The sequence below is a fragment of the Ictidomys tridecemlineatus genome, chromosome 10, assembly GCF_052094955.1.
Source record: "Ictidomys tridecemlineatus isolate mIctTri1 chromosome 10, mIctTri1.hap1, whole genome shotgun sequence".
Lineage (NCBI taxonomy): Eukaryota > Metazoa > Chordata > Mammalia > Rodentia > Sciuridae > Ictidomys > Ictidomys tridecemlineatus.
In genome coordinates, this window is record NC_135486.1 from 118,538,785 (window position 1) to 118,555,680 (window position 16,896).

Consider the following 16,896-nt stretch of genomic DNA (forward strand, 5'->3'; position numbering starts at 1 on the left):
GGCCACCTAGGCCACCAGAATAGCCTGGTCCTTCCATCTGGGCTGGGCTGTACTGAGGTCAGCGCGTGGCAGGGTGGTCACCAGGCACCTGGCCTGTGCAGGTCTTGTCAATGGTGGATGTGTCTTTGAGCTGCAGAGGCAGAGGGCTGGGCGGGAAGCCAGGCTCTGCCTGTGGTCTGCTGGATGGCTTGGGTCTTTCCAGACCAGGGGGTGGGGTGGGGGACGCTCAGGTGGCAGAACGGGAGGTAGGGATGGGGACACAGCCCAATATCTGTGTCATGGGGACTGGCCAGTGGGGGCCAGCAGGGGGCCAGCACAGGCACAGTCACACTGTGAGCGACAGAGACACTGGGCCAGGTCCTGGTGTCTAAGGCTGGCCTCGTGATCAACAATGATTTAAAAAAAGAAAGAAATAAAAGTAAAAATCTGCGTCACAGGGCTCACCTCCTGGTGGGGACATAAAGGGACAATCTGGAAAGCTGGAAGTACTATGGACATGCTTGGGTGAGGGCGGGGCTTGAGGCGCTCTGTCTCCCGGCAGCACTGGGTCGAACCCGGGGCCTCACACATGTACTCTACACGGCCCCGAACCCCAGGCCTAGGCAGGTGGTGGCCCAGGAGTGGCCCCAGAGTAGAGGCCTGAAGGAGGCAGCGCTGACCAGGGAGCAGGGAAAAGCATTGCAGGTGGAGAGGGCCCCTCTGCAAAGGCCCGGGGGTCACCTGCCAAGTGTTAATAAGAAACAGCAGGGGAAATTGCCAGAGGTGAGGCAGGAACGGGAGGGAAGATGGCGTGTGAGCCGAGGAAGGGCCAGTGCAGCTCTGGGCAGGGGGGCTGGCTGCCAGGCCCAGGACAGGCAGGGCTGGGATGGCGGGAGGCTGAGAAGGCCGAGGCTGTCGGGCGGTCCCCGACTCTGGGTGTCTTTTGTAGCTAAAGCCCAAAGAATTTGCTGATGCAGGCTGTGGGGGCAGGAGGTGCTGTTGACTGAGCCAGAGGAGGTGCCAGGCCTGGGGTGGGTGGGACACTGTCTGGGGCTTCAGCTCTCAGGGCAGAAGCTGGGGTCCAGGGGAGCAGCCACAGCCCGAGGTGTAATTAGAGACTCCCGAGCTCGGACCTGGTGTTTAAAGCCCTGGGACAGTGAGGTCACCCAGGAATGTCCCAGTCTGCTTTTTCACACTGTGACTGAAAGACACAACAAGAACAATTAAAGGAAAGGACGTTTTGGGGGGGCTCAGGGCTTGAGAGGTCTCAGTCCATGTACAGCCAGATCCCTTGTCTAGGCCCAGGTTGAGGGTGAGGGGGCAGGGCCACCCCCAGGGGCCACCTCCAGCCATACCCCACCTGCTCCAGTCACCACCCAGTTATGACTCTCCACTGTCCCACAGGGGCTTCTAGGACACCGCACATCTAAACCGTGACGGAGTATGTAAGGCCCAGCACCCAGAGGCTGCTTAGTGCCCTACAGGTCGGTGGGTGCTGCTCCTTGGTGATAGAAGACGCAGTCCCCTTGCCTAGGGCTACCGCTGCCACACAAGGTGGAGAGGGATAGAAGAGATACCCTCTGTGCCCCGTGAAGTCAGGGCACCCCAAGTCCCCATTATTGGCCCCTGAAGCTGAGTTTTCCGTGAACTTTCTGCGGGGACCTGGGACAGGACAGGGAAGGCCAGAAGGAATTTGGCAGACAACTTGTGGACGCCTTGGCCAGGTGTGGGGCTCCTCGCCTTCCAGCCCAGTTCTTCAGGAGGCTGAGGCAGGAGGGTGGCTTGAGCCGGGTGTCGGGGCTGGCCTAGGCACATCGGGAGACCCCGCCTCAGGGAGGAGAGTGGGAACCTGGTCCCTCAGCGGGGCCCTGTTTGGGAGGGGGTGAGCTTTGCCCCCTAAACGTCAGGGCCCTCAGTGGACTTCAGCAAGGGGACGCCGAGCTGGGTGGATGCGCCGAGAGCTGTTTGGCAGGCGGTGGGCGCAGGGAGGCTGGGCTGTAGGCTGGACCTTTGGGACGATTCTCTGTGAAAGTGGCCCATTGTGGCGGACTGGACTTAGTGGCTTAAGACACCTGTGTGCTACCTTCTGGTTCAGAGGCCAGAAGTCCAGCGCGAGTCTCAGGAGGCTGAAGTCAGGCTGGGCTGCCTCCTCCTGGTGGATGGGGGCAGGGGGTGGTCTATGTCCTTTCCTTGTCCAGCTTTAGAGGCCTCCTCCTTCTGGCCTCCATCTTAGAAGTAGCTGCCTCCAAACTCTGCCAGCTGAGGTCTCTGGAGTGACCAGTGAGAGCAGGAGCAGGGACCCAGGAGAGGCGCAGGGAGGAAGGAGGTGTGCAGAGTCCTGGCACAGGCTGGCTGTGTGCGTGTGCACAGAGACCCTCAGCCCAAGCAGGGCCACCCGTCACTCTCGCCCCGCGTGGGGCTCGCCAGTGCACCTGCTTGTGGGTGCCCAGCGCACACCCAGACAGCCACCCTGTGCACACACTTGCTCCCTGGGCCCCGGGTCCCAGCAGAACAGCCGCGATGCTGGCTTCCAGTCCACCCAAGCCCAGGACCTCACGCGTCACCCCCCGAGGCCTGCCCAGGCTCCACCTCAGTGCCTGTGTCCTGCTGGAGGGTGTCAGTCTGCTGACCCGTCTCCCAGCTTGACACCACACCCCAAAGTTCCCTTTGGACTTAGCAGAGGCCTCACATGTAGAAGGTTCTCTGAGGCTGAATAAGTCGGGCCCGAGGTGCACGCCTGTCACCATCTGTCCGGTGGGGCGGGTAGCCTGTCCTTATGGGTGCTCAGGAGTCTGAAGGCATGTTGTGTAACCCTGATTTGCAAACATGACAGGTCACTTGGGCATGGGGACCATAATGGGGTCTTCAGGCCCTGGACTCCCCAAGGGCGGGGACAGCAGCGCCCCCTGGTGGTGCACCACCCACTGTGGAGTCAGAACTGGCAGATCTCCTGGTGTCCAAAGGACAGTGAGGCCCAGGGGGTGGTTGTGAGCCACATCCCAAGTGCCAGGGGCTCTGCCCAGTGTGTGGCAGCCCCTGTCCTGGGATCTGTGCCCTCTCCTGTCCCCACCACACAGGAAGGAACACCTGAGAAAACCAGAGCAGACCCTAGTCCTCCTCTCGGGCTGGCTGGCCTCACTCCTGTGGGCAGAGGCTGCAGGCCAGGTGACACGGTGCCCGCAGCTTCCCCGGGTTGCTGTTTGGCGGTGGGCACCATCAGGCAACCAGGACGGGGGGCCAGGTGTCTCACATGTGGCCTCCGATCGTCCTGAGCCCCACCCAAGGAGAGGTGGGGCCCAGGGCTGAGCCACCCTCTGGTGCCTCATCTCGTTGGCACCCCAGCCCCAGGCAGGAAGGCCCCTGGGAGACCGTGGGCTGCAAGTGAGCGTGGGGGGTACCAGGGCCCGCTCCTGCCTGTCCTGGCTCTGCACCCGCCCCCCACAGACCTTTAAGTGCTCTGTGAAAGGGCAACCTGAGTGCCACCCCGCAGCCCCCCATTACAGTCTTGGATTTGGGGGCTTGATAGCTCTGGTGTGTCTGGGCCCTGAGGGATTGAGAAGAGCCCTGGGGACCCAGAGAAGGGACAGTTTCAAGGGACTTGGTGGAAGGCTCTCAGGAGCAGGTCTGAGAACAACCTCTCCCCCAGTGCACGGTGAGCAGGGGGCGCGTGGTGAGCAGGGGGCACGCGGTGAGCAGGGGGCACGCGGTGCATCTTGACGTCTATCCAGACAGCCCAGGGAGCTTGAGAGCGAACTTCAGAGGCCTAGAAAGTTTTCATTTGTGAAATTTAGCTTCCTGGGACGATAGGAGGATTGAAGCCTGGAGCTAAGGACAGCAGGGACATCCTGACTGGTGGCAGGGATCTGAAACTTTCGTAGTGCTCTTCTGCATGTGATATTAGATCCTGCAAGGGGCCAGGATTCCCCCTGGAAGATGTGGACACTGAGGCCCAGAGAAGTTGAGTGACCTTCCAAGTCCCACTCAGCATTAGGGTTAGACTCAGGGTCGTCTTGCTGTCTCTCCTGGGCCAGGGACCCTCCTCATCACTGGCCCTGAAGACCCCCTTCAGGCAGGACATCCCCTTCATCTCCCCCGCGGCCTAGGCCTGCTGATGTGCCTGGATGAGTGGCCACTGCTGCCCTGACCTGCCGGCTGGGCATTTCTGTGCCTGCTCGCGGGCCCTGCTGCTGTCACTGCTACAGACAGGACTGCGAGAGGGACTTGCCCAGGGTCACAGCTGAGGACAGAGGCAGGATTTGAACATGGGCAGCCAGAGTCTCGGAAGCCCTTGGGCTGTGGCCACCCTGCGGCATCCCCAGCAGGTCCTGGGTTCCCTGATGTTTGTCTTGCCCATGAGCAGACCCAGAGGCACAGCCTGCCCAAGTCCTGGCTACTGCTGCTCACAACAGCCCCGGGCTCCCTGGTGATGGCCATAGTCCAGACAGTGGGTGTGCAAGGGCCTGATTGTGGGGAAGGGCCACTCTCGGCCACACAACCCACTGGCTGGGCCATCTGGATCTGCAGGGATCTTGGCTCCTCTTGTGGGCTGACCAGGGCATGGGGGCAAACCACTTCCGTCACAGGCAGTGGCCACAGTTCACGTCAGGAAAGGCCACGCTGCTGGGCACCTCCCTTCCCCAAGTTGCCCTCCCCGCTGTTCAGCAGGGAGGGCGGGTCCCGGGGCTGGAGAGGGCGCCCATCTGTGGTCAGGGTTCCTCCCAGAGCTGCTCCCTCCTTTGCCCGCACTGCCCAAGGAGTGGCCTCGAGTTCCCAGAGGCAAGGTCTCCTCCCCCGCTCCAGCCTTCCCTGCCCCATTTCACTCCAAAACTCACCCCTTAAGAAAAACCTTGCCGGGCTCAGTGGCTCCGCCTGTGATCCCAGCACCTTGGGAGGCTGACTCCGGAGGCTCCCAGGTTCACGGCCAGCGGGGGCCCCTGCGTGCTAAGCGAGCGCTCATCCCAGCCCAGGGCCAGGCCCCCCAGGGAGCAGGGGAGGTTTCCTCAGGGGAATCTTGAGCAAGCACCCACGGGACCCCGGGGCTCCTGGTGTCTCTTGTCCCTCACACCCGCTTCCACAGTCCCAGTGAGGCGTCTCAGCGTGTGGTGAGGCTGCAGCCCAGTTCCTCGGGTCCCTGGTGGCTGTCACCTCTGGGAACCCATCTCTGCCCCCCAGCTGGGTCAGGCCCCTGCCACCTGCTCCTGTCGGCCACTGAGTGGCAGTTGGCAGACTTGACTGCCATCTCCTAAGGCAACTAGGTGTCCCACAGCACGCAAGGGCAGGTCTGGGTGCTGGGCAGTTGGGGGTCAGCTTTTCCATCACCGGGACCAAAAGGCCTGACGAGGACAATTTTGGAGGAGGAAAAGTTTACTCGGGGCTCACGGTGTCCGATATTGAAGTTGCCCTAAGCTAAAGAACAAAGAAAAGACTTTATTTCTGAGCACTTTGGGAACAAGCAGGGGAATGTCCGGTACTGAAATATCTTCCAAATAAGTACAATCAGATTCACTGGTGCTGGGCAGAATACTCCATCCGCACACAGGACTGGCCCCAGCGCACTGGCCTCGAGGTCAGAAGGAACACTGTGGCAGAAGAGGGTGGCAGAGGGGAGCAGCTGGGGACATGGCATCAGGAAGCAGAGGGACAGGGCTCCTCCGGCCACACCCCCATCTGCAGTCACCACCCAGCTAATCCCCCACAGGCTTAACACACTGAGGGGCCAAGGATGTCACCACCCAGTGGCTCACCTCTGAACTTTCTTGCACTGTCTCACACAGGAGCTTTGGGGTCACCTCACATCACGTCCCCTGCTAGGTCCCCAGGGACAGCACCCTGTCCAGCTTGAATAGCGCTCTAGAAATATCCCTGGGGAATGACATGGGCCAGCTCTGACTGAGTCCTGGCCCTCCACAGCTGGGTGTCCAGCCCAGGACAGTGCGGCTCAGGTCTCCATCTCAGCCTCTCTGTCCACACCGCCCTCGGGCCATAGGGCCAGGTCAAGTCTGCTGCACCCTGTGTGCACAAGGCAGCCACCCCTGTCCTTGCTTGGTGACCACAGAGGCCTCAGCTCAGAGGGCCCTGTCTTAGGGGTCCCGCCCATTTCCTTTCGAGGTTCAGCTGTGGGTGGTGGGCAGGGGTCACAGGACACCCGACAGACCATGCCTCTCCACAGGGAAGCAGACTCCTGGGACCCAAGGATTGTGAGGGAGCGGAAAGACCAGGGCCGAGGTCAGGCAGATGGACGGGCACTGTCACTTTGTAGCTGGGTGACCTTGGGCCAGTCAACCTCACTGAGTCCATTTCCTCGGCTGTGATGAAGGTGCCCGTGACCAGGCTTGGCACACATTGGTTTGCAGTCCCGGCCATCTTTCCCTGTCCTGTGTGGGTGCTGCCGTGTCTGCCACCCCAGGGATCCTCGGTGGCAGGGGACAGGAGGAAAGGCTCTGCTACAGGCCCTTCACCCAGAGCCCATCTAGTCCCTGCCTGGGTCTGGGGAAGGGTCGGCTGGTTCTTACCATATCAGGGTCCTGAAAGCCATTGGGAGGGGGGCCTGGGGTGCCGAGCCAGGTGTCTTGGTGCATCTGAGGAGGACATAGTCCTCTGAGGTGGGGACATGGGGAGGGGTTGTCTGGAACAACTGACACAATAGGCGTTGGGGACTCAGCAGCCGCTGAGGGGACTCTGGGAAGGGGGGTCAGGCCAAGCAGATGCCCAGCACCATGCGGGAAGCCCCCCATGGGGGAATGCATGTGGACAGACCAGGCCTCCAGGCAGGTGGAGCCCGGCCTGGGACCCGCAGCCTGGGTCAGCTCCTCAACAGAACTGAGTCCCCAAGGTCAGAGCAGGAGTTGTCTCCCTGCAGAGGCCCGCCTGTCCCTCTGTCCCCATGGCCAGGACCCTGGCCCAACACCAGGGACTCCTCTAGGCCAAGGAGCACAGGAAGGGCACGTCCAGGCAGCCAGGAGTGGCTGCGCAAGGACCTTGTGGAGACCCCAGAGGCGGCTCCCACTCAGGCCTGGGCAAGATGGCCGGGCTGCCCGTGCCCATCTCCTCCAGGACGTTCGCAGGTGTCACCAGGCGCTGGCCCAGGCTGGGCTATCGGGCACCTCCCGTGGGCCACTCCAGGTCATGGTTGCCCTTCAGCCTCTCCCCACCCACCCTGATGGTCCTGGGGGCCACCTCAGACCTGCAGTAGGGACGGTCACCCCAATTCCCTTCCTATGTCACCTCCTGAGGGTCTCTGTTGCCCCTGGAGAGGCTGTGACTCCTCTGACCTGAGGGTGCTGCTTGGGAAGTGTGGGGGGTGGGGGAGCCCAGAGACATAGGCCAGGGGCCCCTCGCAGGAGAGGCGTGTGGGGACCCTCAAGGCCCTGTCTTCCTCGGCAGATGAGGACGACGCCAACAGGCTCGGGGAGAAGGTGATCCTCCGGGAGCAGGTGAAGGAGCTCTTCAACGAGAAGTACGGTCAGTGTCCCCTGCGGCCGCACGGGTCTGCGGGCCAGCCCTGGGACCCCCCTACAGCCCACCCGGACAGGGCTGCCCTCATTGGCCCCGCAGATTTATTGACTGTGACACCTTCCTGGGGTGAGATGGCAGCTGAGCCCTCCCCCTAGAGGTGTAACCAGGGACCACTGTCCCCCTCACCCTCCAGGGGAGGCCCTCGGCCTGAACCGCCCGGTGCTGGTTCCTTACAAGCTGATCCGAGACAGCCCAGACGCCGTGGAGGTCACGGGCCTGCCCGATGACATCCCTTTCCGGAACCCCAACACCTATGACATCCACCGGCTGGAGAAGATCCTGAAGGCCCGGGAACATGTGCGCATGGTCATCATCAACCAGCTCCAGTGAGTGACCGGCACCAGGGGAGAGGGGACTCGTGGAGACCAGCCCCGCCAGGGTTGGGGGTCCCTGATCAAAAGGCCAGAAGCCAAAAATCATTTATTTGACAGTTTTCAGATTTAAAAGCAGTACATGCCACCAGGTGCGGTGGCACACACCTGTCATGCCAGTGACCTCAGAGGCTGAGGCAGAAGGATCGCAAGTTCAAGGCCAGCCTCAGCAACTTAGCAAGGCCTAAGAAACTTAGTTAGACCCTGTCTCAAAATAAAAAATGTAAGGGGCTGGGGGCATGGCTCAGGGGTAGATACCCAGCACGTTGGTATCTACCTGCGTGCACAGGTGGCCAGGTTGAGAATTAGAACAAGGAAATAGAGACCTACAGTTTTCCTAGCACGGGCAACAAACACTGTGGTACATTTTGTGGGTGAGCATGTTGGGTTTTGGTGTTTTTGTGGTACTGAGGATTGAATGTTGGGGTGCTCTGCTGCTGAGCTACATGAAAGCTGTTTTCTATTGTTGTTTTTATATTTTTTTTTTTTTTTTTTTTTTTTTTTTAAAGAGAGAGTGAGAGAGGAGAGAGAGAGAGAGAGAGAGAATTTTTATTTTTTAGTTCTCGGCGGACACAACATCTTTGTTGGTATGTGGTGCTGAGGATCGAACCCGGGCCGCACGCATGCCAGGCGACCGCTCTACCGCTTTGAGCCACATCCCCAGCCCTTGTTTTTATAATTTTGAGACACAGCCCTGCTACGTTGCTGAGGTTGGCCTTGAACTTGGGATCCTCCTGCCGCAGCCTCCCAAGACCTCTGGGATGACAGGCGTGCACCAGTGCTCCCAGCTGGCTCAGGGTTTTAGAGATTGCAGCCCCTGGTCACTTGGGCCTGTGGCAGCACATGACAGTCCAGCAAGCTCAAGTGTGAGGACCGCAGAGGCATCTCATGTCCCAAGGCTGTAGTTCATGTTCAGGGAGGAGGTGAGGAGGGGGAGCTTCATTTCTGACCCCACCTCATCCCTTTCTTTTCCAGGCCTTTTGCAGAACTCTGCAATGATGCCAAGGTGCCAGGTGAGTTGGAGGCTGAGGCGGCCACCCTTCTGCCTCAGGGGGACCAGAGTCCAGAGAACTTAGTTGTCTGCCAGCAGACACAGGTGGCAGTATCTAGGCCGTGATAGGGGAGCTGCTCTCAGGCAGAGGCAGTGCCACAGGAGGGCATGGTGGCCTGGGGAGGTTTCTTTAGGCCACCGGTGCCACTACACCGAGAGACCCACGGTGGCACCTGACATTTTTCCACCTCCGAAATCCCAGTGACTGTATCCGGAGGCCGAGTCAGGAGGATCACAAATTCAAAGCCGTCCTCAGCGGTTCAGCCAGTCCTGTCTCAAAACATAAAAAGTCTGAGGACGCGGCTCAGTGATTAAGAGCACTTGGGTTCCAGCCCCTGTGCAGCCTTAGGTTCCCACGCGGTTAAGCCCAAAACGCGAATTCTGTAGCACACAGGACCGTGCTCAGGGGTACAGTTCTGTCCCACAGCACAAGGCCAGCCTCAGTCCTTAGCCTGGCAATAAAAGAAAGGAAGATAAAAGACTCCAGTAGCACACAGGTACAAAGCTCTGCTGTGAGTCTCGTACGTGCATATCCACTTACCTAGCAGCATCGAAATACCTAGAGTCCTACTGTGTGCTAGCCTTGTGTGCACACAATCTCTAAGTCTCACATCCTGTTTTCCCCCATTTTGGCTCAGAGAAGTTGATACATTAGGCTTCTGTGCCCCAGAGTTTCTTTCTACTGGGGTGCACCTGTTGTGCAGAGGAGCTTTCAGCTCAGTAGTCACACAATTAGGACCTGTTCCCAGTCTCTGAGCATTGGCTGGGTGCCAGACACTGTGCCAAGAGCCGTGCACAAGCCAGGCACCGTGGCGCACTCCTGTGATCACAGCTGCTCAGGAGGCTGAGGCAAGAGGATCATGAGTTCAAAGCCAGCCTCAGCAACTTAACAAGGCACTAAGCAACTCATTGAGACCTTGTCTAATAAAATACAGAAAAGGGCTGGGGATAGGGCTCAGAGGTCAAGTGCCCCTGAATTCAATCCCTGGTACCAAAAAAAATAAAAATAAAAAAGATGGGATGTGGCTCAGTGGGAGAGAGTGCCCTGGGTTCAGTCCCCAAAAATACACACACACACAAAAAAAAAAACAGGCAGTGGGGGAGAGCTTTGTGCAGTATCTCATGGGTCTCGCAGAAAGATGCAGACTGGCCCTGAACTCCTGGGCTCAAGAAATCCCCCTGCCTCAGCCTCCCGAAAAGCTGGGACTCTAGGCATGTGCCAACAGGCCCAGCTGCCTGCAAGACCTATTCATACCGCACTCCCAAGGCTGCGGGCAGGACAGGTACTGGCCCCAGGAAAGGAGCTGGGCATTCTGAGGAGCAGGAGGGGGGAGCAAGGCCCACACTGAGCCTCTGGGGAGTCGACCTGGAAGCCGCCAATGCAGGGTGAGCCAGGCAGGCAGGTGGTGGGAGCCGGAGCCAGAGCGGGAGCAAGTGGCCCTGGGTGGGTCTGCAGAGGAGGACAGTCTTGACCACCGGGCGGGCTGATGTCTGCAGTGCTGACCCTGACCCTGAAAGCCCGGCCTCCTGCAGGGAGCTCCCAGGCTGAGAGAAGCCCCCTTCCCCACACCATCCCCCCTCAGCAGCCTTTCTCCCCCCAGCCAAAGACAGCAACGTCCCCAAGCGCAAGAGAAAGCGGGTCTCCGAAGGCAACTCCGTCTCCTCCTCCTCATCCTCCTCCTCCTCCTCGTCCTCCAACCCGGAGTCTGTGGCCCCCACCAACCAGATCTCACTCGTGGTAAAGTTGCACAGACCTGGACTCCGCCAAGCTTCTCTCTGGCCTCTGCCCCTCGCTCGGGCGGGGCTGCCTGCTCCAGGAGGTGGGGTGGGGGCTCGGGGAGGCTCTGGGCTCTGAGCAGGCCCTCCAGCCGCCCTCAATGAGATAGCCCCTCCTGCCGGTGCTCCCAGACAGGACCCGGGGTCTGTCCGAGCCTCAGCGGGCTCCTCGAGGTGGGGGTGTCACCCCGCTGTATAGAAGAAGACAGCAGGATTCAAGGGTGGACCAACCCATGCTGGATGGAGAGCCCAGCTCCAGAATTCCACCCGTGCCACTGTGTTACGCGCATCCCTCTCTCCTGTCCAAGGGAAAACCCCATTAGGGACACACCTGGTTTAGGAACCCTGAGTCCAGCCAGGCACGGTGGCGCAGGCCTGTAGTCCCAGAGACTCAGGAGACTGAGGCAGGAGGATCACAAGTTTGAGGCCAGCCTCTGCAACTTGGCAAGACCCTCAAAACACAAAATCAAAAAAGGGCTGGGATGCAGCTCAGGGGTGGAGCACCCTGGGTTCAATCTCCAGTTCCAGGGGAAAAAAAATAAATCTTGAGTCCTAATGGGGGGATATTTGAGCACATTTGAAAATGACCTTAGGACTTCTTGGTTCCATGACCACACTGTCTCCCCCAACCCTTCACTGGAGCCCCCAAAGTCCAGAATTTGACCTTGTCCCTGCCTGAGTGTCCGGATGCTCATAGAGGATTCCCACCTCCACACACAGCTCAGGGACAGGAGAGCTTCCTCAGCCCCCTGCCACCATGCCCCTGACTGTCCACACAAGGAGTCTCTGGGACACAGGTGGGAAGTCACAGGTCCCCAGCCCATCCTTCTCAGCTACTGCTGAACTGTGTGACCTTGGAGAAGTCACATCACCTCTCTGGGCTTCAATGGCCCCAAAATAAATCGGGCGTAGGAAGCCCTTGATGGAGCAAGCCCTTGACGGAGCAGAGCTCAGCGTCTGGTGTCCTCTCTGTGTCACCTGGAGTCCTAACCCGGTACATTTGTCCCCTCTCTCTAGCAATGGCCAATGTACATGGTGGACTATGCCGGCCTCAACACGCAGCTCCCGGGACCTCTTAATTACTAGACCTCAGAGCTGACCCAGGACCTCACTCAGAAAGACTAAAGGAAATGTAATTTATGTACAAAGTGTATATTCGGATATGTATCGATGCCTTTTAGTTTTTCCAATGATTTTTACACTATATTCCTGCCGCGAAGGCCTTTTTAAATAAGTAAAAAAAAAAAAAAAAAAAAAAAAAAGTTGGCTTTGCTCTTCACTGTGTGTGTTCTCTTCTGGAACTGTGACTGCCACTGGGGACAGGCAGAGGAGGCCCAGTTCAGGTGGCCTGCCCAGGCCCCACTGTCTGGGGACAGACGTCATTCATTTCTTTGCCACCAGGGGAATGGGACCTGAGGACAAGAAGCCACAGGAGACAGAAGAGCCACCGACAGGCGTCCACCAGGCAGTGGCCTGAGCCACAAGTCTTGGGTCTTCTGCCAGTTACATGAAAACACCTCCCCACCCTACAGCCTACCTGTGAGCTGGGACCTGGGGGGGTCCCTCATCCTTCCTGCTTGGGGCTGAGCTAGCACAGGCAGGAGTGACAGCAGGGACCCCCTGGGCCCAGGATCTAGGTGAAGTCTGGGTGTCGAGGCATGAGCCCATAATCCCAGCTACTCAGAGGTTCAAGGCCAGCCTGGATGACACAGCAAGACCCTGTCTCGGGAGGCCTGGTGTGGTGGGGCACAGTCCCAGCAGCTCTGGAGGCTGAGACAGGAGGATGGCAAGTTCAAAGCCAGCCTCAGCAAAAAGCGAAGCACTAAGCAACTCAGTGAGACCCTGTCTCTAAAATACAAAATAGAGCTGGGGAGGTGGCTCAGTGGTTGAGTGCCCCTGAGTTCAACCCCTGGTACAAAAAAAAAAAAAAAAAAAAACCCTGTGGGGGGTGGGGAAGGTGCTGGGGAAGTGGCTCAGGTGGAGCACAAGCTCAGGGGGGAAAGGTGCTGATTAGATGATCCTTGTGTTAAGTACACGTCCAGTGGGTCACCCTGGCTGGGTGGAGACCTCTTGGGCGAGGCTTTGAGGTGGGGGGGAATCTTTATTTTTTATTTATTTATTTATTTATTTATTTTTAAAGAGAGAGGAGAGAGAGAGAGAGAGAATTTTTAATATTTGTTTTTTAGTTTTCGGCGGACACAACATCTTTGTTGGTATGTGGTGCTGAGGATCGAACCTGGGCCACACGCATGCCAGGCGAGCGTGCTACCTCTTGAGCCACATCCCCAGCCCGGGAATCTTTATTTTTTTGGGGGGGGGGTGCTGGGGATTAAGCCCAGGGCCTTGTGCCTGAGGCAGGTGCTCCACCAACTGCGCTTCATCCCCAGCCCCACTAGGAGATCTCTAGGTTCTCAGCTGCCTCTCACAGCATTTTGGTAGCAGATGAAAAATTAGGGAGAGGACAGGACTGGGGACAGGAAGAGGGGTCACAGAGCCTGTAGCACAGGATCCTCCACTCCCATCACAGGTGGAAAGGACAGGCCCTGGGGCAGAGGGCCCTGGGGCACAAAGCAGGGTGACTTCACCTTGAGCGAAGTCAGGACACTTCAAGCTGAGGCTTGGGAGGAAGCCCAGTGCACAGGTGGGGACATCTGCACTGTCCAGGAATAAGGAGGGTCTGCAGGAGCAAGAGGCTGTGCCTGGAGGTGGCATGAAGGGCTGGGTGGGGACTAGGGTCGCCTGCACCTGCTGAACTGGGTATCTCCTGGGCAGTGCACTGCAGGCCCTCTCCCTGTAGCCCCAGTGTGCCTGTGCAAGGCGACTTCCAGAGAGAAAATGAGAGTGAGGGGGGGGGCGGGGGGGGCTGCTCTTTAGGAGTGTGTTGTGTCTGGAGAAAGCAACAGAGGTGGGGTGTGAGGGGAAGGGCACTGGGAGGCCCCACACTGGTCCTCACTGGGAGATACTCAAGGGGGGGGGGATCAGCAGCCTTTAGGGAGGTGTGGGGTGGGGCGACTGGAGAGCAGGGCTCAAGGTGACCCTGAGGTCTAGCTCTAACAGTGGGCGGAGTGGCCCTCGGCTCAAGTTGGCCCAGGCGCCCCTGCCACCCTGTGGGTCTCCTGGGCCCAGCTTCCAGCCTGGGATTCCTCCTGGAAAGACTTGAAACACCGCCCGGGGCCCAGCCTGGCCAGACTGTCCCTCTCTGCTGGTGCCACCCCAGCCAGTCAGCTGCCAGCAGGCCTCCTCCTCTCCAGGCGGGCCGGAGGAGCCACGGACCTCCACTCCTGCCCACGGCCTGGCCTCCTTTCCTCTCCAGGATCCTGGTGGCCTCCCTCAGGGGCCGCACTCCCCTTGCCTGTGAAACCCCGCAGACTGGCTGGCGCAACCACCTGGCCTCCGCCCCTCCCCTGCGACAGTCCCCGGGACTCCGGATTCAAGAAACCAAACCCACTGCGGCGGCTTCCCGGCACCGCCAGGGACAAAGACGAGCCGCCGGGGCCTCCCCTTCCCGGGCGGTCCCTCCCAGTCTCTCGCGCCACCCCAGGCTGGAGCCCTGGCGGCCACTTGGCGCCCCCGCCACCGCTGGCGCCGCTGGGCCGTCTACACCACCCGCCCAACCCGGCGCGCTCAGCTTTGCAGCCTGCGCCGGAAGCGGCTCCTGGCGGGCCTCCGCGGAGTGCGGCCCCAGCTGGGCTCTGGGTCGCGCCCCCCGGGCAGGCGCGGGCGATGAAGCGGGTCGGGGCGGCCAGCAGCGCGCGATCCAGGGACGAGAGACCACCCTCCCCGCCCACCAAGGCCACCTGCGGGGCCTTCCCAGTCCCAGGCCCTGCGCGATGGGAGGTGGACCCGGCCGAGGCGGCGCGGGCATCACCGGGCGGCACGGCCCGGTCCCCGGCCCGCGCGCAGCTGCCGCTGCAGCCCCCCGCGCCCCGCACCGGGCTCTTCGCAGGGACTTGATTCCGAGCTCTCAGTCTTTAATTAAACTTCATTTACCGCCATCTGTCGCCGCTCAAAATGGCTCCGTGTTTTGCAACTCTGAATGAGGATTGTTATTGGATTTGTAAACACATTCCCCCCGACAAAAAAGAAAACCCACAAAACACTTTCAAAAGTAATAGACGAGCTGCATCTGCAACGGCCTAATTGCCGGGACGCAGTCTGCGGGGCGCGCAATCATTTTATATACAGATTCTTTGTATAAAAATCTGGTATCAATGAAAAGATCAAGATTATAGAAAATGCTGGAATTATATCAGACTGAAAACAGTAATAAAGCAATCATCAGCCCAGAGACAAAAGACGGAGGCGGGGGAGGGAAGAAGGGGATCTGGGCTCAGCCTCACCCCCTCCCCCAGGCACTTCCCTCCCGGCCCAGGTGGCTCCCTGGGGGCTCAGCCAGGAAGGTGAGCTTCCCAACAACCCTGCCAGGTCTCATCCTTTAAGGAATTAAAGCTTTAGTAATGGTGCTGGGTGAGGGGCACACACCTGGAATCCCAGTGGCTCAGGAGGCTGAGGCAGGAATACCAAGGGTTCAAGGCCAGCTTCAGCAATTTAGCGGGGACCTAAGCAACTCAGCAAGATCCTGTCTCTAAATAAAAATATTAAAAGGGCTGGGGATGTAGCTCGGTGGTTGAGTGCTCCCAGGTTCAATCCCCAGTACTCCCTTCTCCCCTCCAAAAGCCAATTCATGGTAGGGCTAGGGGGCAGGTCTCAGGTGGAGAAGGGGAGTCCCTCTTTTTTTTTTTTTTTTTTTTAGGAGAGAATTTTTTAATATTTATTTTTTAGTTTTCGGTGGACACAACATCTTTATTTTGTTTTTATGTGGTGCTGAGGATCGAACCCAGCGCCCCACGCATGCCACCACTTGAGCCACATCCCCAACCCCAGGGAGTCCCTCTTCTAAATCATTCATGTAGTAGCTCCTTGAAAGCAGAATGTTGCTTAGGAAAATAATACGCATAATTTTTCAGTGGGGACACTGAATCTTGGAGGCAAGAGACCTGCAGGAATCAAAGTCAGTGGGTCAATCGCAGGGGTCAATCTCCAGTACCAAAGGTAAACTAAAAAAAAAAAAAAAAAAAAAAAAAACCTGGGGTGTGGAATATAGCTCATTTGGTAGAGGGCCTGCCTGGCATGCACAAAGCCCTAGGTTCAAACCCCAGCACCCCCAGAAAAAAAAAAAAAGCTGGTGAAGGACTCTGAATCTCTGTGATTTGGTCCCCATCATAGGATTCTCTGATTCTTTCTTTCTTTCTTTTTTCTACTGGGGATTGAACCCAGGGGCACTTTACCACTGAGCCACATCTTCAGTCCTTTTTATTTTTTGAGACAGGGTCTTGCCAAGTTGCTTAGGGCCTCACTAAGAAGCTGAGGCTGGCCTTGAACTTGCAATCCTCCTGCTTCAGCCTCCTGAATCACTAGGATCACAGGGGTGGGCCATCTTCCCGGCTCTGGTCTCATCTTCAGGGATATCTCTGCAAACCCATCTGTCCCAGGAGGTTGAGGACCCTTTTCTCATTGTCTCCACCCCTCTGCACCTGTCCAGTTCTGCTTGTAGCTCCTTCCAGTTTTACCCTTCACTGGTCTCCGCTCCTCAAAGATAGATGCCTTTGTAGACCCCGATCTAAAAAGGTATCTCCCACCTCAGAATTTGCTTTTTCAGTTCTGAGGTCTCATACAGTCTGGCGAGTGCTCTACCACTGAGCCACATCCCCAGCCCCCTCTTCATGATTTTTAGATTTCAACTCCTTTTTCACAATCCCATTGCCAAGTGCGGTGGCGCACACCGGTAATACCAGCAGTTCGGGAGGCTGAGGCAGAACAATCATGAGTTCAAAGCCAGCCTCAGCAAAAAGTGAGACACTAAGCAACTCAGTGAGACCCTGTCCCTAAATAAAATACAAAATAGGGCTGGGGATGTGGCTTAGTGGTCGAGGGCCCCTGAGTTCAATCCCCAGTACCTCCCCCCCGCCCCCCCACAAAAAAAAATCACATTATCGCTGAATGCATTGTGCACACCTGTAATTCCAGAAGCTCTGGAGGCTGAGATAGGAGGATTGAAAGTTCAAAATCAGTCTCAGCAATTTAGCAAGATCCTAAGCAACTTAGTGAGATCCTGTTTCAAAATACAAATGGCTGGGGATGTGGCTCAGTGGTTAAGCACCTCTGGGGTCAATCCTCAGTACCAAAAAAGAATTTTTTTGGTGG

At 58.2% G+C, this 16,896-nt stretch overlaps 1 protein-coding gene across 6 annotated transcripts in view; it reads left to right on the top strand.

Annotated features, from left to right (window-relative positions):
* The window catches only part of Gtf2ird1 (GTF2I repeat domain containing 1), a 78,690-nt gene extending 66,872 nt beyond the window's left edge, over positions 1–11,818 (top strand). For all 6 annotated transcript variants that reach the window (XM_078023924.1, XM_078023926.1, XM_078023925.1 and 3 more), the window contains 5 exons: positions 7,363–7,440; positions 7,628–7,820; positions 8,841–8,878; positions 10,518–10,654; positions 11,710–11,818. In XM_078023924.1, the coding sequence (XP_077880050.1) occupies positions 7,363–7,440; positions 7,628–7,820; positions 8,841–8,878; positions 10,518–10,654; positions 11,710–11,778 (515 nt within the window). In that variant the 3' untranslated portion in view covers positions 11,779–11,818. The remainder of the gene's footprint in view (positions 1–7,362; positions 7,441–7,627; positions 7,821–8,840; positions 8,879–10,517; positions 10,655–11,709) is intronic.
* The last annotated feature ends 5,078 nt before the right edge of the window (positions 11,819–16,896 follow it).